Source organism: Prionailurus bengalensis, chromosome E4 (assembly GCF_016509475.1).
Source record: "Prionailurus bengalensis isolate Pbe53 chromosome E4, Fcat_Pben_1.1_paternal_pri, whole genome shotgun sequence".
Classification (NCBI taxonomy): domain Eukaryota; kingdom Metazoa; phylum Chordata; class Mammalia; order Carnivora; family Felidae; genus Prionailurus; species Prionailurus bengalensis.
In genome coordinates this window covers 23,607,172-23,634,200 of record NC_057360.1, presented here as the reverse complement: position 1 = coordinate 23,634,200, position 27,029 = coordinate 23,607,172, and the positions used below count along the sequence as shown (strand labels likewise).

At 40.3% G+C, this 27,029-nt stretch overlaps 1 protein-coding gene across 1 annotated transcript in view; it reads left to right on the top strand.

Moving 5' to 3' along the window:
• CE4H1orf21 (chromosome E4 C1orf21 homolog) overlaps positions 1-27,029 on the top strand; it is a 153,292-nt gene that overhangs the window by 23,722 nt on the left and 102,541 nt on the right. Inside the window, exon 2 of the mRNA XM_043568136.1 lies at positions 15,267-15,361. Within this exon, the coding sequence (XP_043424071.1) occupies positions 15,267-15,361 (95 nt within the window). The remainder of the gene's footprint in view (positions 1-15,266; positions 15,362-27,029) is intronic.

Here is a 27,029-nt window from a genome sequence, read left to right as displayed (position 1 = left end):
CACTCCAGGACCTTGCTTCATGAGCATGAGCGTTTCTTTCATGAGATCTGCCACGAAGATCAGGTCGTGAGTATTTTTCATAAGTAGAGAGGCTGCACTATTTTATCACAAAGTGTATTTTAGCTGTGTTTTCCCATTTTCAAAATTCAGTGGCAATGCTTCCAAACTTGGGAATTACTTTAACTGAAAATGACTCTGTCCAGTCTCTTTCTGTTCTTGTTAATGATTTTGTGGCACTAATGGTTGTCTAACCCAGATCAAGTCAGGCCCCTGAAAGCCAGCTTCAGTCCAGAGGCATATTAAAAGAAACATTACACATCCTTGAAAAACAACTTAAATTTTTACTGAATGATCTCAAAGAATCGCAAGGCATTGCCATTCATGAACCGCAGCACGACATCCTGAAATCTGCTTCTGTGAACCTCTAGCTCTCTGTCACTCTGGTGACTTTTTTTTTTTTTACCACCTCAGAAGTCTCCCTCTTTCTCTCTTTCTTCTTGCACAAAACTTTACCCTCCAGCTCAGCGCACCTGAGGTGTTCTGTGCCTGGCCTTAACTATTCTTCTCTTGTTAACCCTCCCCTTTCCGGAGAGCTGCAGCTCCCCGACTAACCTCCTCACCCCTCCACCAGACTGCAGCACGAAAGCACACAAGCCTGTCTGGCTTCACGCAGCTCATCAGTGAGGTTGGTGGAGCGGGGTGCTGGGAGGCTCAAATGCTAACACTTTTCTCTGTGCTGGTTATTATCGGAGAATCTTAACAAATCCACTGAAGTCAGAGCCCAATTAAAGGAATTAAGTCAAATGGACATTAAAATGTACTTCTTCCTCAAGCACACACATGCACACATACACATACACATACCCGCTGAACAAATTCTTCAGTGTTTTGGGATGGCTGTGGCAGCCACCCTAAATGGGGGAGAGTTTCCGGAATGGTCAGTGAGATTCCTCATCCTGAAGAGCCATCCTGCAAATTCATGATCATTGATCTTGGACGTACTGAGGAACTGACTACAGATGAATCAGCAGAAATATACTGCCAGCCCTAGAAAAGCAACTCACATTTCAGGCCCTTTTAAGAACAGTGGAATTTTATCAACTTCATATGCAAAGGAGGGCATGTTGGCCACTCTATTAGTATGTCTTCAAAGATATTTGTTATTGCCTTATAGTTTACCCTAAAAAGAGTATTACTGTCTGTGTTATTTTAGGTCTTATTTTATGATAATACATTTTTTAATGCCTGACTTGAAAATGTTTATCTTAAAAGTGCCTTCCATTCAGGGAGAGGGGATACATGTGAAAACATGTAATAGTTCTGTGTACAGAAAGAATTCCATTTTTTTTTTTATCAGAAATTCGCTTTATTTGTGGGAAAGTTGAATAAGAGCTTGGGGTCTGAGTGAGACCACCTGGGTTCAAGGCCTGGCCCCAGCCCCACCACTTACTAGGTGGTGCAGCTAGATGCATGAATGCTCTGTGCCTCAGTTTCCTTTTCGGTATGATGAAGACATTAATAGTTCTACTTCAGACGGCCATTGTGGGTATGAAATGGGTTGTTATATGTCACGTTTTCAGAACTGGATCTGGAACATTAAAAGGGCTCTATAGGGGTGCCTGGGTGGCTCAATTGGTTAAATGTCTGACTCTTGATTTCAGCCGAGGTCATGCCCTCCTGAGTCTTGAGTTCAAGCCCTGAGGCGGGCTTCATGCTGACAGCATGGAGCCTTCCCTCCTCTCTCAAAATAAGTAAACAAACTTAGGGGAAAAAAAAGGACTCTATAAGTAATAGCTCTCCTTTCTTCTTTTCTGCATTTTCCTCCCCCTCCTCTTCTCTCTTTTGTACTTCCTCCCCCCCTCCTCCTCCTTACTCCAGTGAAGGAAGAGATCCTTGATTTTTTTTTTAAGTTTATTTATTTATTTTAAGAGAGAGAGAGTGAGAATGAGTGTGAGCGAGAGAGGGGCAGAGAGAGAGAGAGAGGGAGGGAGAGAATCCCAAGCAGGCTTTGTGCTGTCAGTGTGGAGCCCGACACAGGGCTCAATCCCATGAACTGTGACATCATGACCTGAGCCGAAATCAAGAGACGCTTAATCATCTGAGCCGTCCAGGTGCCCCAGAGATCCTTGATATATGGTTTGGTCTTAGTGATCATATATCAAAGCTGTAGTAGTATAGCAGAGGCCTTAGAATGAAGTTCTCTCTTAAAAATAAGTTTTTTTAAGGGGCGCCTGGTTGGCTCATTTAGTAAGCATGCGACTTTAGCTCAGGTCATGATCTCGCGGGGTCGTGACTTCAAGCCCCGCCTCGGGCTCTGTGCTGACAGCTCAGGGCCTGGAGCCTGCTTCAGATTCTGTGTCTCCCTCTCTCTCTGCCCCTCCCCCACTAGCACTCTGTCTGTCTCTATCAAAAAATGAATAAACATTAAAAAAAATAAAAATAAGTTTTTGTAAAGACATTGCAGTTATTACTATATATTGGATAAAAACTCAGTTTTCTTCTGTTAAACACAGCGGTGGTCAAATAGCCATTTTAACAAAAGGTTTCCTGTAGCACTTACTTTGTATGGCATATCAGTTTCTAACTTAGCACAGAATGCTATCTCCCACTGATAAAGGCTCCAGAGACCTGACAAGGGAGGGTCTAGTAGTTTCCCTGATGTTACTTTCCATGAAGGTTGGATGTCTTTATAAGTTTTATTCATATCTCTGTGATTTACAAGTTCATCCAAATCCTTTTGGAATCCATTCATACTTTATGCCTGTATCATCTCCCAAAGTAATTATTTACTGTGTTCTGTGGTTTAAAAAGCAAAAAACAAACAAACAAACAAACAAAACAGCAGGGGCGCCTGGGTGGCTTAGACTCTTGATTTTAGCTGAGGTTATGATTTCTCAGTTGTGGGATCAAGCCCTGTGTTGGGCTCCATGCTGAACATGAAACCTTCTTGGGATTTCTCTCTCTCTCTCTCTCCCCCTCTCTCCCTATCCCTCTCCCTCTCTCTGTCTCTCCCTCTGCCCCTCTCCCCCAATCTCGTACTCACTTGCTCACTCTGGCTCTCTCTCAAATAAAAAAAAAAAAAAAAAGATTAAACAGCAACAACTGACTTGGTGGTTAAGAACTTGGCCCCAATTCAGGCAACCTGAACTTGAACCATTGTTACCACTTGACCAGCCAATCAGAGACTAATCTCTGCATGTGTAGAAAAGGGGGTATAATACCCACCTGGTGGAGCTGATGTGAGGATTAAATCAAAACAGGAGAGAAAATAGATGACCGGGCAGGCTTTTATCACGAATTCTCATCTAGGATAACAGGAGGCCTACTAAGAATAGCAGAGCGGAATTAGCCGGCCTCCAACTTTTCAAGAGTCCCAGTGGTTCAGTGGTGGCTGGGGAACCAGCTCCATGGAAGAGTCAGAGCAGGGCTCTTGAGAAACTTCATCTATTGCTGTCAGAACAACCATGCATGCCCTCCCTCTCTAAAAGCAGCTCTGAATCTTCCTCAACCACTCATTCTGTTTCTTGACTGGAAACTATTACTGTATGGTATAGAAATTAAACCCCCTCCCCGCATGAAAGCCTTGGTGTGCGTATGCATTCATAAAGGAATCCAAGCTGGTTTTGGATCTGGTTGTGTGGTCTTTTGTTGGAGCTTGTCAGAAGATGAATGTCCAGGGGCCCTTAATGACTTGATAATAGTTCCCTGGTCACTGAATAATGAACCCCAAATGAATGAAGGAAATGTGTTGTCTGGCCTCTGGAATGATTAAATGATTTGGGAATGGGGCCCGCAGGTCGAGCATTAATTATTAAAGGTGCTATAGCAAGAGAGGCTTTCTCACCCTCACATCCTTGCAGCTGTGGGCACCTTTCATCTTGTTCTGTCGAAGACATGGACAAGACCTAAGAATGCTAAGAGACCGTGAGCACCCCACACACACATCTCAGAGAGGTACCCTGTTTCCATGGCACACAGTTGGGAAGCCACAAAGGCAGGTCTAGGATAGAAAGGCCTTTGCAGCCAGTGTTCCATCTGGAGTGATCTGTTGTCCAGGGACCTGTTGTTGTCCAGTCGAAGGGGAGGGAGCTAGCATCAGATTCAGTGGCATTCTCTTTTGCTCCTGGGAGAAGATTATACACCCCCATCTCAACCACTCTTTACTCTTAATGTTGCAGTACTTCCCCATGCTCAGTTGCAGGCATGCCTGTTGAGGGAGGCAGGAAGCAGTTTCTGGCAGATGCTGTACCTTACGCTCCCTGTACCCCAGGGCCCCAGCATCACCCCATCGGCTGAATCTAGGATAAAGATTCCACCCTGTTGAGACTTTCTGTGAATACTCTCTGTGGCTCCTTCCCTGTCTTATTCATGTGTTCTTTCTAGCCTTCCTCAACCGACTGGTCCATCCCAAGATGTACATTCATTCTTCCTTTGCTGCACCTTCTTTCAGAGAGAAGCAGAAAGCCTTGGATTGAGGTGGTTGGGGTCTCTTCAGAAGAGATGGTTATGGACAGTCCAAAGGACACACAGTTGACCTAAATGATGTGGGGGAGTCCACATCAAATCAGAATAGAGCCTGACCCTTCAGTGGGACTCGCATATCAGGTCTTCCTGGACTGGGTCTATCAGCCTCTTCTCTTTACATCTCTGTGCCCCTGGGAATTCTTCGTGTTGGCCATATTGAATTACTTGTAGTTCCAGTTTGCCATATTCTCTCTGGCCTTTGAACTCACTGACCTGCTGCCTGTGAGTCCTTCCCCCACACACTAGTGCTCCTCAGGACTCCACTGAACTATATCACCTCCTTCAGAGCCCTCCCCAACTTTGCTTAGGGGGGTCCCTTCTTTTTTTGTTATCACATCTATCCCATCCATGTGCTTCTCATAGCTGTAGACGCTGTGTGCTCTATTCTCTTATTTTCTTGTATCCTTCCTCACCCACTCCCCCAGAGGAGGCTGTGAGCTCCTTTACAAGAGACAGCTTCCTCCTCCTAGACATAACCCCAGGACTGAGAGCTACGTTCCCTGGCAAATGGTAGGTGCCTGGTAAATACTGCTGAAGTGAAGAAGGAAGGGAACACAGAAAAGCAGCATTTGACTCCAAGACAGAAAGCAGCTAGTTCCTTCCACTTTCTCACGTCCGAACTAAAATCAAGAGGTGTTTTTGCCCAAACCTTTTTGGGCCAGAAATGTATCCATACATTGTTGTAATTTACAGAGAACTCATAGTGGTCAGTAAAAGAAATGCTACAGCTTCCAATAAGAAAAAAAGGGCAGGGATGCCCGGGTGGCTCAGTTGGTTAAGCGTCTGACTCTGGATTTTGGCTCAGGTCACGATCTAATGGTTCATAGGGTCGGGTCCTACATCCGGCTCTGTGCTGACAGTGCAGAGCCTAGTTGGGATTCTCTCTCTTCTCTCTCTCCCTCTCTCAAAATACATACATACATACATACGTACATATTTAAACAACAACAACAAAAGGTAGAGCCTATGAAGAGATACTTCACGTAGACGGAAGTAGCAATGAGTGATATCAATATATGGAAAAAGCACTCAGTGTCACTGGTAAATTCTGAAACATCAAGATCAAATAAAAATTAGGTACCACTTGTGCCCTTCAGTTCATTGCATATTTCTGAAAAGGAAAGTACCCTTTATGGATGAGGTCCTGAAATGAGTTTAACTCCACCGAAGCAAGACTAAATGGAGCCAGCACTCCCCAAGGCCTCTTATCTCTGGTTTTCAAATACAAACAAGCATTACGTTTCACTAGAGAATAAGGATGCAATAGGCATATGAGAATTGCTGTCTCCATGACATTAACATGTTGGGATTTTGAGATAAGATAAAGGGGGTATGTGCAAATACGTGCCATCTTCATACTTCTCCTGGTAGAAGCCCCGGGGCCAGACATCTCCATGTCTTATTTCCACAGATATAAAGTCTGAAAACATAATTTTATTGCTTGTTAGTTTTGAACAACTTCTGTTTTTAGATCGTTAGAACTTAATGTGTCAAACAATCTTAATTTGAAATTACTTTTCCTTTCTTAGGTTGATTTGAGACATATTCTGAAAAGAACTGATAGTGTTTTATATTAAATGTACCAACGCCTTATTTTGAAGTGTTCAAAACATTTAGAATGGGCAGTTTGCAATTACCCTAGAAATTGCTTAATAAAAACTATTATATTGGAAGGAGCAAAATCACTTTCTACAAGTGAGGCTATGGTAATTATCACTAAGGGACTGCCTGACTCAGAGAAATTGAGAATGGTATATGAGCTCCTTCAGTTGCGTCTCGGCTTTGCCTAAGATTGTTCCAGATTTAGAATCAGCCCTGGTGAGCAGTGGCTCAGTGGAATGTGGTCAGTCTGTGTGTGCTGAGGAATGTGCTCCAGATAGCCGAGGGGTGCTCAGAGCGTGAGTCTTCCCCTCAAGACAGCTGCTTTTCCTTGGGCACTGTGTCCCTGGCCTCCTCCATAACCCCTTTATTGCTTATCACAGACCCCAGCACATAGCAGGTTCTCAGACGTAGTCAGTGCAAGATTTCCAGATGACAGTGTAGAAGGTGAACCAGGGTTAGATATGCTGAAGTCGTCAAAGCTCTCACTATTCTCTGTTCTTTAATGTCTCTGTAACAAAATCCTGTTCAGTCTAGCTTATCAGGCACTGACCTATTCCTGTAAAAATAAGAATCACAAAATGTATTTTAAGAGGAGGATGATAGGAAAGGTGAGATCAGTTCAAAAGCATAGTCCAGTGATATACAGGCATACTTTGTTTTATTGTGCTTTTTTATTGCACTTTGCAGATACTGCTTTTCTTTTTTTTTTTTTTTTTTTTTTTTTTTTTACAAATAGAAGGTTTGTGGCAACCCTGTATTGAACAAGTCTGTCAGAGCCATTTTTCCGACAGCATTTGCTCACTTTGTGTCTCAGTGTCACATTTTGGTTATTCTCGCAATATTTCAAACCTTTCGTTATTATTATACTTGTATGATGACCTGTGATCAGTTATCTTTGATGTTACTATTGTGACTGGGGCACCCCAGGCCACACCCATATACGATGGCGACTTAATTGATAAATGTTGTGTGTGTCCTGACTGCTTCATTGGCCGTTCGCCCATCTCCTTCCCTCTCCTCAGGCCTCCCGAGCCTCTGAGACACAATATTGAAATTAGGGCAGTGGATATCCCAACAGTGGCCTCTAAGTGTTCAGGTGGAAGGAAGAGTCACACGTCTCTCACTGTAAATCAAAAGCTAGAAATGTTGAAGTTTAGGGAGGAAAGCACAAAAGCTAGGCCACTTGTACCGAATAGCCATGTTGGGAGTGCAAAGGAGAAGTTCTTGAAGTAAATTATAAGTGCTACCTCAGTGAACACACAAATGATAGGAAAGTGAAGTAGACCAGTTGCCCATATGGAGGAGGTTTTAGTGGTTTGCATAGAGGATCAAACCAACCACAACCTTCCCTTAAGCCAAAACCGGATCCAGGGCAAGGCCCTAATTCTCTTCAATTCTGTGAAGGCTGAGAGGTGAGGAAGCTACGGAAGAAAAGTTGGAAGCTAGAGGAAGCTAGTTCATAAGGTTTAAGGAAAGAAGCCATCTCTGTAACAAAGTGCAAGATGAAGCCACAGGTGCTGATGTAGAAGCTACAGCAAGTTCTCCAGAAGGTCTAGCTGGATAATCCAGGAAGGTGGCTGCACTAAACCACAGATTTCCAGCATGGATGTGACAGCCTTCGAGATGCCTACAAAAACTTTCTAGATGCCATCTAGAACTTTCATAGCTAGAGAGAAGTCAGTGTCTGGCTTCAAAGCTTCAAAGGACAGGCTGGCTCTCTTGTTAGGGGCCCATGCAGCTGGTGGCTTGAGGTGGAAGCCAGTGCCCATTTCCCATTCCGAAAACCCTCAGCTCTTAGAATTATGCTAAATATACTTGGCCCATGCTCTGGAAGTGGAACAGCAAATCTTGGATGACAGCACATCTGTTTACAGTGTGGTTTACTGAATATTTTAAGCCCATTGTTGAGATCTGCTCAATATTTTTTCCCCACAATATTACCACTCATTAGCAATATACCTGCTCACCCAGGAGCTCTAATGGAGACATAAAATGAGATTAATGTTGTTTTTACACCAGCTAATACCAGTATCCACTCTACAGCCTGTGGACCAGGAATAATTTTGATTTTGAAGTCTTATTATTTAAGAAATACATTTTGTAGCACAATAGCTACCATAGGTGGCTTTTCTGATGGATCTGGAAAAAGTAAGTTGAAAGCCTTCTGGAAAGGATTCCCCATTCTGCATGTCACTGAGAACATTTGTGATTCATGGGAAGAGGTCCAAATATCAACATGAACAGGAGTTTGGAAGAAGTGATTCCAACCCTCATGGATGGCTTGGAGGGCTTCGAGACTTCAGTGGAGGAAATAACTGCAGATTTGGTGGAAATAGCAAGAGAATGAGAATTAGAAGTGGAGCCTGAAGCTGGGACTGAATTACTACAATCTCATGATCAAATTTGAACTGATGAAGCGCTGCATCTGAGGGATAAGCAAAAGAAAGTGGTTTCTTGAGATGGAATCTACTCCTCGTGAAGATGCCTTGGAGATTGTTGAAATGGCAACAAAAGATGGTTGGAGAGGATTGAGTCCAGTTTTGAAAGAAGTTCTCCCGTAGGTAAAATGCCATCAAACATGCTACAGAGAAATTGTTCATGAAAGAAAGATTCCGTTGATGTGACAGTCTTCATTGTTGTCTTATTTTAAGAAACTGCCGCAGACGCCCCAATGTTCAACAGCCACCACCGTGATCAGTCAGCCAACGTCAACATCAAGGCAAGACCCTCCACTAGTAAAAAGATTACAACTTGCTAGAAGCTCACATGATGGTTAGCATTTTTTAGCAATAAAGTACTTTTATTTCTATTTCTTGCTTTTTTAAGTTAACACATTTTTATTGAAGGAATTTTACATGTGGTTCCTTCCACCACCAATCACCATTGTGCCTTCAAAGTCAGAATCATAATCTTCAAAATAGCCCTTTTGAAAAGAACTTCGGCTCAGTCCACATTTGTCACTGTCAGTCCACAGTTCTTTCAGCTTCTTTCAGCTGAATACGGACTTCACCTGTAATCTTTGGGATCCAGTTTCTTTACGTTAGGGTCCTAGAAGTCAAATTGTAGGAAATACATGGGTGGCTGTTTTTGAAAATGATCTAAAATTATTATTCCTTAATTATTTCTGATAACAAAACAATTTGATATCCACTGTACTCCATGGGCCTAGCAGAAAATGTTACAGGTAAAGTATTTTTAAATTAAGATATGTACACAGATTTTTTAGGCATAATGCTATTGCAGACGTAATAGACTGCAGTATATGTAAATGTAATCCCAAATGTAGAGGGAAACCAGAGCATGTATTTGACTCCCTTTATTGCAATATTCGCTTTATTATAGTGGTGTGGAACTAAACCTGCACCACGTCTGAGGTGTGCCTCAGAGCTCAGCTAAGAATGCCACATGGAGTACATCCATAGACCAGAGGTAGACTCGAAAGAGCAGTTTCACACCCATTGCATTTGTGTGCAAAAAAATGCAAAGAATAGGATTTTTTTTCCCCCATTTAGAGATCCTTTTCCTTCCTTGGAGAATCTAGCAGGGGAAAAAAAAAAAACAGATGGACCCCTGAGACAAACAGGACTAAAAGCACTCACTGATTAGGGGAAACATTCATTCATTTATGAACTAAAGTCAGCTCTCTGTTTTTATTCTCTCTTTTTTGAGAAAGTTTTATTAAATACCTTGTGTGTGCCAGAGACTATGTGCAGGCATGTAGTCTACGTAGTGGACTGCATCTGGTGACCCCCGAAGAAAGACCAGGGCTTAGCACACAGCACATGTTAATTGCTGTTTGTTGAATGAAAAACGGATGGAAGCGGGAACAGCTGATGAGCTAGAGCCCCCCAGAGTGAGAACCCACATTTTCCTAAAGCGGTTGACCCATCTATCCATCTTTGGCTTGTAGTTTTAGAGAGTCCTCCTCTTTGTCCTCCCAGAAAAGGGTAGTTTTTAGAGCTGCCTCTACTGCTCTTGCTCTAAAACAATCATTTTGTCTGTTCTGAATTGGAATCTTTCTTGCTCACTCTTGGCCCTCAAGGTAGCCTATGCTGAGGCTGTGCCAAAGGCAATCACTGAGTGAGGATATAAAGGAGGATAGAGGGAGCATTATTTTGTTGTACCCCTGATTTCACTTAAATAATGATCGCTTTTATTTTCTTTTTTGAAAAAAAATTTTTCAAGTTTATTTATTCTTGAGAGATAGAGAGCATGAGCAGGGGAGGGGCAGAGAGAGAGGAGGAGACACAGAATCCAAAGCAGGCTCCGGGCTCCGAGCTATCAGCACAGAGCTCCACATGGGGCTCGAACTTACAACCCGTGAGATCATGACCTGAGCCGAAGCCAGACGCTTAACCGACTGAGCCACCCAGGCGCCCCTATGATTGCTTTTCTTTTCCCAGTCATAAAAGTTATTCTTTAAAAATTATTTTAACTAAAGTAATATGGTACTTTAATTGGTATTTTGACTAAAGTAATATATCACATGGCTAAAAAAAATAGTAAGGCTTATTATGGATGATAAGCCCCCTTCTTAATTCCTCTGTCCTCATTTGTTAACATAGTTAAGTCACAATTTTTGGTTAATTACTGATGTTTATATTATGCTTTTTCTTTTTATACCTTGATGGATTTTGTACATTAGCAATAATATTACTGGCAGAACCAGAGTTTGCTAAGGCAGCAGCTAACATTTATTGAGTCTTTACTATGGACTAGGCACATGTATTACTTCATGTGACTCTGTGTGAGATTAGGTACTGGCAATACTCACATCTTACCAGTGAAGAAATCAAGACACAGCAAGGTGTCATATGGCTAGGCATTCCAGCTCTAGAAGCTAACTGAGCTTTTAGCCAGGTGAATACTTGTCCCCTGAAAAATCTTACCAAGTTAAGGAAATAAAGGTCCTAGGCAAGAATTTGAAGTTGTGCTGGGATTTTAAGGCTCAAATTTAGTTAGCTTGGGAGACAGGCTGTTCAATGGGAGGAACCCAGGGGGAACAAATATATGCTATAAGGTAGGATAGTTTTTCCCCTTTCATTGCCTTATGTTTGTAAATACTTCTTGTAATGCCTTTCCCAAGCTCTCGTATTTTCCTAAGCATATAATAATAGTCTACCAGAGAATCTTTGTGCAGATTCGGGATGAAGAGGCAATTCAGAGCATTCAGTTAAAATGCCCAGATGTTGGACATCTTTAATATGAGGACATTCACACAGAATTTATGGAATTGGAACAGTCTTGGAAAAAAAAACTTGTTATCACATATGTGTCATTGGTCAAAACAAGACTGGGTGAGAAGGTAGGAAAGTAGATGCAGATTTCACCATTTTAGTAAACAACTGTGAGAACCCTTCTGACCAGAGAGAGTAGCATATATGGTGTTCTGCTTTTCTTCCTTCCCCATCTAATATATCCATTTATGAAAACTTAACTTTTTAAAAAATAATTCTGGCATTGTAAGCTCCCTCCAGCACTTATCTCCATCTAACTGGCTCATTTTAAAGCCAGTGTCATTGATTATAAAGGTAACCTTATAGCAAAGCTTGGAAGAACTGGGGTAGGACCAGTGAGTTGTTGATAATGGAAAAATTGACAGGATCCAGAAAATGGGGTGATTCTGTACTGCCTAAAGCAAGTCCAGCCAGCTGATCCCTTCCTAGCTCTAAAAACTGTAATATTGTATACATGTGTATATGATATACTGTACATCAAAAATGAAGCCCAGAGATTTAGTGGGAAACTGTGTTTCTTGATGTTGGAGCTGCCATGAAAACAATCCGGCCCCTCTCTGATGTAATCTGGGGAATAAAATGCTAAAAATATCACCAACGCGTTGCTTTTACCCCAGATCTGTTTTGACTAGCACAGCTTGCGACTATTTACATAGAGAGAAGGGGGAGCAGGTTCCGAACGGGGCATCAGCCTACTGTTCCCGACGTACATTTTAATAGGCCACCTGACAAGATCAACAGGAAGAAAAGAAAAATTGTGAACAGGTGCGAGGGAGCCAGAGGAAGATGGTCCTACTTGTCCCTCCTCTTAATCAAGTTGGCACATTATTTTGCTGCCAGGATTCTCTGGCTTATACCGGTGGCTGTGCTAATTGCCTCTAGGGTGGGGCTTGATTAAGGGGACCCAGAATCCCACATTGATTCCCCTGTGCCTTAAACAAAAGGAAAACTGGATTTTTGTTTGGCTGTTTCACTGTCAGAACCCGAAATACTCCATTCGTCTGCACAGAGGCTTGTTGGCAAGTGCCACTCCTGACGGCTGCATCGCCATGGAAATGTGTGACACGTTTGTTGATGAGTTGTCTGTTTCCAGATGGACATCCTCATTCCCAGCACCAGCCTTTGAGAAATTTAACAAATCATTTTTAAGTATTTGTTTTGTACAAATTGTGGTTTATCTAAAGGTCTCGCTGGCTTTTTTTGTTTTATACCACAACGGATTTTATGCAGTGTGTTGTGTAAGTAATAATGATAGGTCCGGCTTTGTAGTCGTGGCTCTGTGTTTTTTTCTTTCTTTGTATCCAGTCGTATCCACCATTGGCTGGCCAGCTGTGGTTGTTAATGAGACACTAAAAACCTATCCTCTTTCTGAATTGGTGATGATTCTGCCTTGGTGTTTAAAAAAAACCCTATGTTGGGGATAATGCTGCTCTGAAAGTCATGTAGCCAGCGGCTTTCCCATTTCATTGAAGAAAAATATTAGGAAAATATTAATAGTTTGTCTACTGCTTTCAATTCAGTTGCATTCCTTGGAGGGATAAAAAGCAAATGAAGACTGAATATTGCTGGACTGCTCAGAGATTGTGGATGGTGGGCTGTGGTGGCTTGGTGGATGGAGAGGAGGAAACAAGGCATGGGCGGATTTTCTCTAGAACAGACACTTCGCTGTGTGGTGCGCAAAGTACCATCTTTCAGAAGGTTCTGCTTAGGTCCTCAAATGTTGTGCTTTCTTCATCGTGTCACCTGAGAGTTAAGGTACTATAGACGAAGTCATAGAAATCTACCAAAATTATGTTAAAAAAATGTGTGTGTATGTAATTTATATATAAATAATTAGAGACTCACCGTAAGCGATTAAGATCACAATTTAGGGAGTGCCTGGGCGGCTCAGTTGGTTAAGCATCAGACCTCAGATCAGGTCGTGATCTTACGGTTGGTGAGTTCGAGCCCCACGTAAGTCTCTCTGATGTCAGGACGAAGCCTACTTTGGATTCTCTGTTCCCCCCTCTCTCTGCCCCTTCCTCCCTCTTTCTCTCTCTCAAAAACAAATAAACATTAAAAAAAATTTTTTTTAAGATCACAATTTAGTTGTTAAATTGTTAGTATTTATCCAAGTGAACCATAGTTTATAAATATTAACATCCCAAACTGAAGTTAAGAAGGCTCATCTCTTACTTTTTAACCTTTATTTTTATCTCTGTGTAATTGTATTGGAGGCATAATTTGTCAATGTCTTTTTTTTTTTTTTTTTGGTAATTAACCAAGTGCTTTTCTAACTTCTTAGTAAGTAATCCTTGATTAAATGTGTCTGTTTTGTTAATTTACTTTCATTTTTTTTCTTTTAATACCAAGTTGGAATGTGAAATTCTTCTGTATGGTGATTGTGGATCAGAGTCCACTGATTAACTTGTTAGTAATCCATTAGGACTCAGTATTCCTGAAAGGTTCATTACTGTAACCTCACACTGGTCTTTCTCATTTTTTTTTTAAGAAAGAAGAAGAATCAATAACTACCTTGAATTGTCAGGTGGAAAAAACAATTAGCTTAATCATGAACATGGAATCTTTATTCAGATACATGCAAATATACTACCTTCATAAGGATGATAATACTGAGAAACATTTGAACAGTATAATTACTTGGGAAAATGTTACTTTAGCAAACATCTTTGGAAGTAGTGTGAGAAGGGGTAGTATGAGGAAACCTGACATTAGATGGAAAATGGTACTTTAAATAATAAGGCAGGAAATTACATACGAAGACAGTCATTGTATCAAATTGATCATAAGCAATAAGAAAATATATTATAACTTCATGAACTGAAATACAGACTTTCTTAGAGATAAACATCTGTCTTTCAGGTGGACCATCAGAGACATTATTCCTTGCCATATGCTAGGTAATCATCAGTTTGTTGATTGGTGTAATTTTCCACTTGCACAGTTTCTGTGATTTTTTTTTTTTTCCGACAAATGGGTTGACTCGAAGTCACGCCTATTTGGACCTTAGGGTGCCCCAGTCATTTCCTGTTGACAGGAATCTGATGAAAACGTCATCGGCATTACCACTTGCCCTGGAGGAGAGCTTTAGCTACATGTCGTCTAGAGTTTGTCCTGTGATATATATTGAGATTGAGGTTTATTGTACTCCCTCCCTGGCTGTTGGGAAGTCTAGATCCCTTTACCTAGGGGCCCACTACCTCTCCAGCCTTGAGTGATACACCTGTTAGGTCCATTGGATAGTGTAGCTCTATATGCATGTGACTTTATGGAGAGATCAAAGTTGTGTGTGTGTGTGTGTGTGTGTGTGTGTGTGTGTGTCTGTGTGCACGTGTGTGTAGCATATGAAGTCATTGCAGACTGCTCCATGTTTAATATAAGGATCACAAATAGGAAAATCTCAGTTCTCTAGTGTTTGTACCTATTTGTTGATCAATTAAACTCTTTAGTCTTAAACAATACTTTGTTTTTCCGAAAGAGAGAAATTAAGGTGTGAATATACTGCTGCCACAGGCAGTTCGAACTGATGTTCTCATGGGGAAAAAAATCTTCCTTTAGACCCTTATGTGGTATGCCCTGCTGTGTACAGATTCCAGATGGTCTTTAGAGACGGAATAACCTGTTTTCTCTGCTGCCATTGGTTGTCTGTGAAAGGACCAGGCAGTGCCACGTTTATTAGCTGCCTTCATGGCGCTGAGCTCTTCCCAGTAGGCAGAGGAGAGCACCTCGTAAAAAGAGGCTGGTTAAGGGTCTTCCAGATTGTTCCAAATGTACCACATAATAAAGGCTGCAGGAAAAGGCTCTAACAAATTATGCTATTGGGGGCTTTTCTCACTGACACTTTTTTTTTTTTTTACCATTGTGAGAAAGTTATAAAATGTCTTTTCTTTTTTTGGTGTTCAGACGAGTATAGGATCAAACCGGTGGAAGAGGTCAAATACATGAAAAATGGGGCAGAAGAGGAGCAGAAAATAGCAGCCAGGAACCAAGAAAACTTGGTAAGAATCGAATTGCTCACATAACAATGAATTTTGGTGACACCATTGTAATAAAATCTGCACTGCATGTTTAAATTGTAACTTACACGCCGGCACAAGATTTCTTGAAAATGCCATTGCTATTTATAGCTTGCCTGGAAGTGGCAAGCATCACTTCTGTATCCTGTACATTTCTGAATAGCCCTTCTTTAATCTTGATGGAGAATACTCCAGGGGAAATACTGCAAAATTAGTAGCGTCTTAAAGTGTTTAAATTTAAAGGAAAAGGCGTAAAGTCAGATTGAGATTTATGGAGGGAGGACCAATATATTTTTTTTCTTCTTTTCCACGTCTTTAGCTCTGACCCATTCAGAATGAACGGCTAAGCTTCATGACTCTGGACATGGAGTGTTGTTCATAACGTTGCCTTTGAGAAGAAAATGATGTACTTTTAAGATAGGTCTCTATCAAAATAGTCAGTACTTCATGTTCATAGTGTTAAAGGTATTGGGGCTTTTGAGTTAATGAGAGAATTGTAATGATCTGAAACAGGAAATTAGGAGTCTCCTTCTTTCATGTGAATCAGTATACATATTACACCTTAATATTCCATCTCTATAAAAACATTTAGTCAATTGCCATATTATCTGATTTCTTAAAAGAGGTAACAAACTGTTAAGGATATGCATTTACTCCATTGTGTTAGAGCAAAATTGTTTTTATATTTTATTTGGAGATTAATTATTTGCTATGTTTTTCATGTTTGAGTGGATGTATTTTTAAGACGGTGGAAACGTCATATAATGTTTTGCTTGACTTCAGCTCCTTTTTCCATTATGTGCTTTGTTTTTGTTTTTATGATTTTGGCTACAGCAGAGGGAGTTGGTCACTGCGTATGGGTGTTTCACGCTGTCATTTTCCATGACACACTAACGAATATAATGGGCTAATTCTTTCTCCTCTGTTCTTTTCTGAACGTCTGAACTACAACTTGAAATACTGAAGCTGTCAACAACTGAATATTTTAGATCATTTTTAAAAAGTGAAAATATTCTGTAATCAAATTTTTCTTCATAAATGGGACTTGGATTTTAAGATATTGCTTAAGTCACAGAGATTCATCACACCTGTGGTATATTTTAACATTAACACTTAAATCCAGAAAACAGTAGTTATGACTAAGCATGGAAGTTACTCTGATCAGACTTTATGTGAATTTTTTCTAACTTTGAATAGATAAGTAGAAGACCTTAGTAGTTGAAGCATCAGTGGTCATTTTTCTACTTTATTTTGCTAAAAGTCAGATTCTGTCCTTGCTTCACGTAATTCCAGGCTGAGTTGTAAATCTCATCTTTAATGTTTCCACCGGAGGCTAAAGAGACCCTGGTGGCCAGTCTGGCTGTTCTTTGGATCTAACACTAGAGTCCATCCCTGCTTAGAGTGCTTGTATCTCTGAAGTCCTAAGGGAAGCAACGGCTTCTGTCTTACAGCTTGTGATTTCCTCACTGTGCCCTCAGATTGAAAGCCAATATAGATTTTTCCTTCTCTCTAATTTCAGTCTCTCAACATTTTGGTGCCTACTATATTCTTTTCCAGTACTTGGCCAGAATTGGTGTGAGTGCTTTTCTATGCAGACTGAATGAAAATTCAAAAAGAGAGAAATTCCTGGCTGCTTTTTTTTTTTTACTTGTAGACTATCTGTGACAACCCCCCACCCCTTTTCTGCCAGCCGGTCAGAGTCCAGACCACCAAGAAGAGCTTTCAGTTGTGTAAAGACTTGCAGAAAGAATGGGGAATAAATGGTTATCTTTGATTCTGACATTTCTAGACTGCTTTCCAAAATTAAATGCTTTTTTTTTTCAGTTAACTGGTAGTATATTCTCTTGTCACCTATTCCATCCTTTGGGATACATCATAGAGTATGGACCATGCATGTTATTTGAGAAAAGTAATGGCCTCCTAAATTTGAAGCTTACATTGAGGTAGATGAAATAGGTTTAATGATCCTTTATTCTTCCATCCATTAAAGTAATCTAAAAGACAAGAAGTTCTTGTTTTTAGTATTTTTAAAAGTTTTGTTTTGTTTGTTTTGTTTTGTTTTGTTTTGTTTTACTCAAGGTGTTAAAATTAAGGGGCTGAGCAAACTCAGTCCAGGTAGTGTGGCATGATGGTGACTGACAACCATGGGCTCTGGAGGCAGAAACTGCCTGGGTTCAAATCTCAACTCTGTCCCTTGCTCACTGTGGGGTCAAGTTACTTCATGTCTGACCTTCCTGCCTGTCAAGTGGAGACAAAGGCAGTGCCTCATGGTGCTACATGAGATGATCTTTGTCAAGGCTTGGAGTGCAGTGCCTGGCACGTGATAAGCATCTAGTGAGAGTTAGGCATTATCATATAAAATAGAAGGAAAAGAATGTTAGGGTCAGTGTTTCTTTCCTTTTTGTTTTATGTTACTTGGCGAGAGATTTCTAAATGAATACTTTAGGTTAATGCCAGTATTACATGTATTTTGAAAAATCTTGCTCCGGAACTATGAAGTTATTGAAGCAAATATGTGTTAATCACCTATTATGTACAAGGCCCTTATTTGTATCAAGAGACATACCAATACTTAAAGTCACTGTTCTTAAAGAGCTTATAGTAAAGTTGAGAGAACAGTTCAGTTCCAACAAATATTTTATTGATTGCCTCCTGGGTACAAGGCTCCGTACTAGACTCTGCAGAAAAGCACAAAATAAAGAAACCACTGACCCTTACCTTAAGGGCCTTATATGGTAGTACACAAGGTAGATACCAAATGGCTATAAATAAAACTGGATTAAATACGTAAATAAATACATAAATCAACCAAGCAAGCAAGCAAGATTGGTTCTGAGAAGACAATACAAAGTACTGCCAATATCAAAGGAGGCAGAGACTTTGTCTGTTGGGGTGTCAGGACCTACTTCACAAAAGAGCTGGTGCTTGCAGTGGGTCTTGAGGATAGAATGACAGAGGCTGCCCCAGGCAGAAGTGACAAAGATTGAAAATGCAAGGTGTATTTCATAAGCACGTGGTCCTGTTTGGGGAGTGGGAGGAAAGAAGAGAAGGTGTCAGTAGGACAGCAGCAGGAAATTACAATCAAAATGTAAATGGAGTATTATATGGAGCCTTGATGGCCAGCTGAGAGGTCTGAAATTAATTCAGTGGATCATCGGGAGCCTTTGAAGATTTGAATGAAGCAAGGGATTGGCAGACTGAGATTATGAGTCAGGAAAGTTTATGCAGCAGCTGTAGGTGTAACGTGGATTGGTGTGGGGAGCCATGGCTGGAGATTGTTTATAACAGCTTATCAAGAGACAATGAGCCTAAACCAAAGTGGTGGCCCTCTCCGGCACTTTGGCTGCAGTTTCTGTGGGTGGAGGAAATTGTGCTGGTTTTCTGAGGGTGATGATGAATCATTTCTATGTCACCCATTTATGTATTCCCAATATGAAGATGTGCATCTATCCCAATTTTCAGCATTGTTAGACATCCACAACGTCCACTTTCCTTTTCTCAGATTTTAATTCCTTCTTCAAGAAGGTGATGTGAAGTTGTTGCTTTGCCTTTGAAGATTATATATAGATGCAGATCAGTATAGATCCTAGCTTCGTTGTTTCTAGTTTTATAATTTTGGTCAAACATCTAAAACTTCTCAACTTTGAGTTCTTCATCTAGAGCTTGGTAACAACAAAATTACTCCAGTATTAGAAGAAACATAGAAAAAATATGTTTAGATTCTTAGCAAAGGGAGGTTTTCTTAAACAAGACCTAGAAAGCAAAAGCTAAGAAGAAAGAAGTTTATTTCATTAGATCAAAATTGAATACTTCCCATAAAACAGAGTAACTACAAAAAAGTAGTTAATAGGTAGGTAGGCAACAGCCCGGGAGAAAATATTTATGACCTATTAAAGGCAAAAGATTAATTAATGTCTGAGATTTATAAAGAACACTTATAAATAATTCAGAAAAAGATAATCCATGAGAAAAAACAGGTAAATGAAATGAACAGACAGCTCACAGTAGAAGATACTGGGCAGTAAACTAAACATATGAAAAGATGTTCCACGTCATTGGTACAGTGGGTACTCTCTTCTTATCCAACTCCCTGCATTAGAAGACTCCTAAATCCCTCTCTGAAAGATGTTGACTGCAGCCCACGGTGTGCTCACCCGGATGGCTCATGGACTACTGTCTAGAACACCTCTGTGCTTGTGCTCTCCTCAGTTCATTGTGTTTCCCAAGAGCCAGGGTGATGGTTCCCAAACCTGTTTATACTGGTTGAGTGTCATTGTAATTATGTAATTGAGTTAAGTAATATGTAAACCACTGAAACACAAGTGTGAAAGAGAGCTGTTTCATTGAAAATTAAAGCCAGTGCTTTAGAAAGTCTTGATGAAGTCACGTTACTAAAAAGCTTACTGTTAAACTAAATTCAATTCTGCACTCACATTATTTCATAAGGTCTTTACTCACTTCAATTAAGAAACCAAATCAGAGAATCTTGGACGTGCATTAAGAGGGTGTGGTTAGTATAGGAAGTACATGTGGACCCTCTGTCTGTGCTTCCTTACATAAAGGAGAAGCCTTGTTCCTACATCAGAAGATGGGAGAGGAAATGAACATCTATGTATTTTAAAATAAAATCGTATGCTTAATGTATATATACATTTTTACATTGCCCTGCTTTAACTCACTTTACCATTTAATAACCAGTCTGGATGGTATTGCCTAATATAACTTTTATTTTAATCAGGGAAATGCAAATTAAAACATGATTCCTTAGACTGGCAAAAATTTGAAGTCTGATAACATCAGTTTTTGGCACAGGTGGAGGAAAATCTGTATTCACATACTAGTGGCAGACATCTTGGAGGACAATGTAGCTTATCTGTTAAAATGTAAACATGCACACCCCTGACCCAGCACTTCCACATCTTGGTATACACCCAAAGCAGCTGCCCATGTGCGTGAGGCAGCTTACACAAGACTGTTCACTATAGCATGATTTCTATTGAAAAATAACCTGTCTTCTTGTCAGTAGGAGAATTGTATAGCTGTACATACTAGAAGGCAATTAGAAAAGAATGAGTTAGAGCTTTATGAACAGTCATGGACAAATCATGTAAAGCGTAGACTGCGTATGTATAGTATGATACCATTTCAGATTTTTAGCAAAACAAAACAGCAACACTCTACATTTTCAGTGAATATTCATAGATGTATAGGGATTCATAAAAAACCCAGGGTGGATGTGTTCCAGACTATTAACAGTGGGTACCTGAGTAATGGGGGATGTACACACGCCAAAGCTCAGTTTCCTCCTCTGGAAAGTGGGAATACTAACTGAACTCACCTTAGCAGGAAGTTGTGAAAATTAAATAAGATATGCTTGTCAACTCTTAGCGTGGTTTCTGGCATAGAAAATGCCATTGCTGGCTAGTGGTAGCAGTGGAGCTGGATTATGTAGGAAGGATGAGAAAGAATTGTACGTGGTGGTAAAAGGGGATTTTTTTTTTACCCTTAAACTTAGTGTTTTTCTTAAAGAAAATAGGAGTACATTATTTGGGTGATTTGAAATTAATTTTTAAAAGGGGAATGATAATAACAAAACTCCGATTTTAACTACCTGGGAATCTGTAATATAGGTGGGATTATGTCATTTTCTCATTATCTTAAGTATCCTCAGTTTTGTTGTCAGAAAAAGAGCAGAAGAAAGCTCAGGGATCATCCAGCTTTATTTATGTAGGTTAACCATTCTGCATATAAATAATTCAAAGCTAAATTACTCCAGACTTGGCAGTATTCAGGCCCTTCCTTCTCCAAAGTACATGTCTTGACTAATAAGAGACATTCCAGTTTTAGTTTTAAAGTGATTACTCTTACTTTTTGCTAAAACATTATCTCATTTTCCATAACATCTGTCCTTCTTAAGCTATCTTCCTTAGGAGATAAATTCTTTGATTATGAGAGGTGTTTTGTTTTTGTTTTTGATATGTATTTCCTAGATTTTCACATGTTACATTGCTTTTTGATTATTTCCAGATATCTTTGTATAAGTGAGAAGATTCTTCTCTATCCAATATCTGTGTCATAGTTGGTGGAGCTGTTGACCTCATCTTTATCCATAGAGTTGAGGATTGATTTAAAGCAAGCTTGTCTAAGTCACCACTTCCTGAGTACAATCAAATGACGATATGAAAAGAATGTTCTAATATGTCTTAGCAGGAAAGGAGAATGGAATCAAACTTTAGGTGTGGCCGCATCCTCCTCCTGCTTGCTGAGCTTGTGAGAGCCCATGCATATCTCCGGTACATTACATTTCCAATAAATGTCAGAGCATCCAGCTGCAGAATTAAAAACCTGGAGATTAGGAGACACCTTTGATTAGAGGAAATGCTCCAGAAACCAATGAGAGCTGTCTTTAGAGCAGTGGTTTCCAGCTGGCCAAAACTGGAAAGTGGCCCTGCCCCCCAGCCGAAGCAGTTCCCGGTAAGGGGCTAGGGTGCCCTCAGGAATGACTGTTTATCTGTGAGTGCTCATCCTCAAATGGAAGGTCAAATAATTGTTTTTAGAAACCAAATAATGCAAAAGGCCGTGACTTTGAATTGTCCCAATTTCCCAAGTCATTTCAACATTCCTAGCACTCTTGGGAAGAAGGTAAAATAAACCAACAAGAGGAAAGCTGATATTCCAGACAGAGGGTCCAGCTCTGTGAAGCACCTCTTCTTTCTCCCCACCCTGTTTCCAGGTGTCGGTTGGATTGGAGCTCAGGCTGGCACTAGAGTGGGTGGGTTGTGGGGGGACATCAGGACCAGAGGTAGAGAATTTCTGGTTTGTGGAAATTCTGTAGGGCTGAGGGTTCCCAAACCAAAAGTGAGGATGGAGAGTGGTTTGAGGCTATCTGATTTTAGACAAGAGAAACCTCTTCCTGGTACCGTTTCAGAAACAGTCACTTTAGCACAAGACCCTTCCCCCAAGCTCACTTGCTTCTAACTCAGAGACCCCATTCGCTCCCTCTTCTCTCATGCTTATCATGTTGACATCAGCCTCTGTTCTTCTACATAAGTAGAGAGGTTCATCACTGGAACCTTTGAGTTTCCTGAGGGAATAACAGCTTCTGTGAATGGAGGGTTTGGATAGTATGATACTCTTTTGTTATGTTTGTTGTGGTGTAGAAGCAATCGGAGGGAAGAATCCTACCTCTTCATCTTTCTTGGAAGACGTCCTTTTTCCAGCTAGCTTTCTCATGAGCGCTGAGCCAGGCACGTTCAAGGTCTTACAGATTCTTCTGGCACTGTGGTGATTTGTTTTAGAGTAGAACAGAAGTAGAGTTTAATTCTCTGAGGATGAGGAATTTGTTGAATCAGCCTTCTGAGTTTTAAGTGTTGAACAGAAGCTCAGTTCCTGAATCAGGAACAGAATGTTATGAGAACAAAAGAATGCCCGCAAAAGTGCTTTGTTAAACATAAAGACCAATGCAAATTATAGTGATTATTGTTGATACTAGTTAAAAGGACACCTGGATGCATTCCTGAGGTTAGTTGCTATTCCATGATAGAAACACAGTTAAGGGACAGCATACATCATCATAGCACCCTTCAATCTCCCACAAAGAAAGGCCATCAAAGTGTATATTCAATAGATTCAGAAATCAAGGAATCAAAGATGGCTTTTAGAGCAACTACTACAATCATCCAGAAAGCTAGGCATAGCAAAACATGACTGAAATCTTATTTCAAATGGCCTTTTCTCTTTACTATATTAATACACTGAATTGACCTGTTGCAGGTGAACACAGTGGTAGGGTCCAGGTACATCCTATCTCTTGAATAAATCCCTATTTCGGTGGACTCAATTCTCACTGGCAGCTAGTCACTGTCTGGGCACGAAAAGAATATGAGGTCTGTAATTCTCAAGAAACAAGGAGACAGACACGCTGTATTAGAGGATAGAGACCCTTAAAGTCACTGAGGAGAACCAGAATGGAATAGGGCACCCTTCCTGAGATATCTGAGAAGATTCACAGAGCTCACAATTGCAGCAGGGCCTTGAATGGAAGCAAATTTTCATTGGCAGATGAGGCTGAGAAAGGGATTTCAAGCAACAGAATGGTATGAGCCAAGCATGGAGACGTGGCACGAATAATGAGTGGGTGGAGAGGCTGATGGAGCTTGTTGTGAAGTGTTTTGGTTAGTTGGTGTGTTTCAGCTGGGTTTTTTTTTTTTTATTATTTTTGTTTTGTTTTGTTTCAGTCACATTAATTTCTGGTTGACAGAGAACCGCATGCTTTAGCCAGTTTGCAGCATTTGTAACTACAGAATAAATAGAACAGACCTCTGCTTTTCTAATTTAAAGATCGAGGGTGTTGATAATGACTTCCCTTTTCTCAGCATTGTTGCAAAATGTGATTGCTTTTAAATATGCTTTCCTTGGATGCAAGGTGCTGTCTAAAAGTTGTTGCACATAGTTACTCTTGACCTTCTCCGGCCCAGTAATGGATAGCTTCTAATGTACCCTCTGAAACGTTCCCCATTTAACCCTGGGAAGTACAGCCAACACAAACAGTATCTTAGAGTTAGATTTTTGGCCTCTTCTCCAAGAGCAGTACCCTGATACTTATGCAGAAAGTGGAAAGGAACCCTCTTCAAAGCTTGATTCTGTGTGGTGCACATGGTCATTCTAGACACTGGATTTATTTATCTCAGTGAAACATGGGTGTATTTTACTCAAGTGGCCCAGTTACAAGAGCAGAGTGAGGGGAAATGAGTGACTACTGGGAGAGCCATCAAAGGCTCCACCACCGTTATTAGAGCATCTAGAACAAAAACACTGTGGTGTGCCTTTTCTGCAGGTTGTTCGTATTTCTCTTATTTCCTGCGTGATGCTAAAAATAAAACCAAAGCCTGTAAGTTTCACTCATCAGTTGGCAAACTCAGTGAGGTAGCTTCACTCAAAATTAATCATTTATGCCCTGGAGGTGAGAGTAGCAGAAGACACCGTGATGTTTCCGAGTCCGGGCTTTGGTAAGTGTCTCTTCTTGAGGACTTTATTTGTGAGCATATAATACCCAGTATTAAGAGAGATACAGGATTTGCCAACCTCATGGTTTGTTTTTAAAAAGTTGCTAGTGGGGTGCCTTGGTGGCTCAATCAGGCCTGGGTGTCCAACTTCAGCTAGGTCAGGATCTCATGGCTTATGAGTCCAAGCCCCACGTCGGGCTGTATGCTGACAGCTCAGAGCCTGGGGCCTGCTTCAGATTCTGTGTCTCCCTCTCTCTCTGCCCCTCCCTCACTCACGCTCTGTCTCTCTGTCTCTCTCTTAAAAATAAATGAACATTAAAAACATTTTTAAAAATAAAAATAAACAAATAAAAAGTTCCTAGTAATTCTAACAATGGATTCTATACCTGTCATTCAGAAAAGATGGATATAAATAACCAGGCATAAAAAATTTATACATCATCTTTTGGAGGGAGGAGGAGGTATTGTTTTAGCCTGTCAACATTATCATAAATATACGAAGATGCCATTGTAACTGCTTTGTGTTCATAATAAATCGAATTTAATTTATTTCCTCAGTGCTCTGTATGGTAAGAGATGCCAAATTTCCTCCTTTTTTGAAAATTAAAACAATTGATAATGACAGTGATATTTTCCAAAACGTAATGAACTGACTCCATTTTTTTTGCTCCTGTCAGCATGTGATGGTATGCTATAGATTTTCATATACTGACAGACTTTTTCTCGTAACTAAACCACTTCAGGGCTTGCTTAATTGGAGACAACCCCCCCTCCTTTTTTTTAATACTTTATGGATTTGTACAGTTGAGGGCACTTAGACCAGAAACAAGATAGGAATCTGTTGATTGGAACTAGAAAAGGAAGTAAGGATTAGTCTCAGAAACAAAGCAGAAGGTTCATTATCAGAAGTGAAGCCCAGAAGCCCTGACAGGAGTCTGGGTTTCTCAAATGCTAAGCCAGGTTCCTTCACTTCTCCCGAAAAGGAATGTCAAGGAACACCAGCTGTAGGGAAAGAACAGAGAATCTCATTACAGTGAAATGTTTCACAGTCTGTGTGACACTTTAACACTCACAGTGGGTAAGCTCGTATCAGAGAATCTGCCGGCTGGGAGCTGGTGGTCTCGTGAAACAAGATAAACAGTACATAGTGATTGGATTTGGTTTACTCCTGTCATTCTCTTATCTAATTATACTTTTTAAATGAACTTTGCCATGATTATCTATGTGCTACTTGCCTGAATTACTTTAAAACATTCTTGGGAAATACAGAAATGAATAAAAATAAATAAAATCAGTCATAAATCACAGAATGACTACAATTTTATGTCTAATATACATAGAAATATAATTTTTTTCTGAACAGTATGGACTCAAATCTCTTACAGAAGTAAACATAGTCTTAACATGTGTCCAGCAATCACAGACCTGGGATATTTTCCCAAGTGATTTGAAAAACTATGAGCAGGGCGCCTGGCTGGCTCAGTTGACAGAGTGTGCAACTCTTGATCTCAGGGTTGTGAGTTCAAGCTGAACGTTGGGTGTAGAGATTACTTAAAAAAAATAAAATCTTAAAAAAACAAAAAAGAAAAACTATGATCACACAGAAACCTTCACGTGAACATTGCTAGTAGCTTGATTCATAATCACCAAAAAACAGGAAGCAACCAAGATATCCTTTGATGGGTGGGTAAACAGACTGGCACATCCACGTAATGGGATATCATTCAGTGATAAAAAGGAATGAGCTACCAAACCATGCAAAGCCATTAATCTGATGTGCATGTTGCTAAGTGAAAGAATCTGACCTGAAAGATATATACAGTATGATTCTACCTATATGATTCAGAAAAAGGTAAAACCATAGATAGTAAACAGATCCTTAGTTTCCAGGAGTTTGTGGGAAAAGGAAGGTTGATTACATGAACCACAGGGTTGTTTTTGTTTAAGTATAGTTGACATACATTTTATGAGTTTCAGGTATACAACACAGTGAGTCTACAATTCTGTGTATTATTTGGTGCCTACCAGGAGAAGCATAGCCACTATCTGTCACTATACAATGTTATTACAATGTATTGGAGTGTTATTGACTGTATTCTCTGGGCTGTACCTTTTATCTCTGTGACTTACTTATCTTATAACTAAAGTTGGTACCCCTTCCTTTCCTTCACCTATTTTACCCATTCCCCCTACCCCCCTCCCCTCTAGCAACCACCAATTTGTTCTCTGTATTTAGGAGTCTGTTCACAGGGGATATTTTAAGGTACTGAAACTATTCTCTAAAAAAAAAAAAAGTTTATTTATTTTTAAAAAAGAGAGTTTATTTAATTTGAGAGAGTGTGTGTGTAAGTGCACAGGGAAGGGGGAGAGAGAGAGAATCCCAAGCGGCTGACGCTGGGCTCAAACCCACGAACCTTGTGATCATGGCCTGAGCCGAAATCAAGAGTTGGACGCTTAACCACCTGAGCCACCCAGGTGCCCCAAGGTAGTGAAACTATTCTGTAGCACACTGTAATGGTATATACGTGACACTGCATTCGTCAGAACACATAGAAACCTACAACAAAGAGAGTGAACTTTAATGTTTGAAAATAAAAACAAACAAACCAAAAAACGTGTCAGGAGATCCCAGCATCGAATGTAGA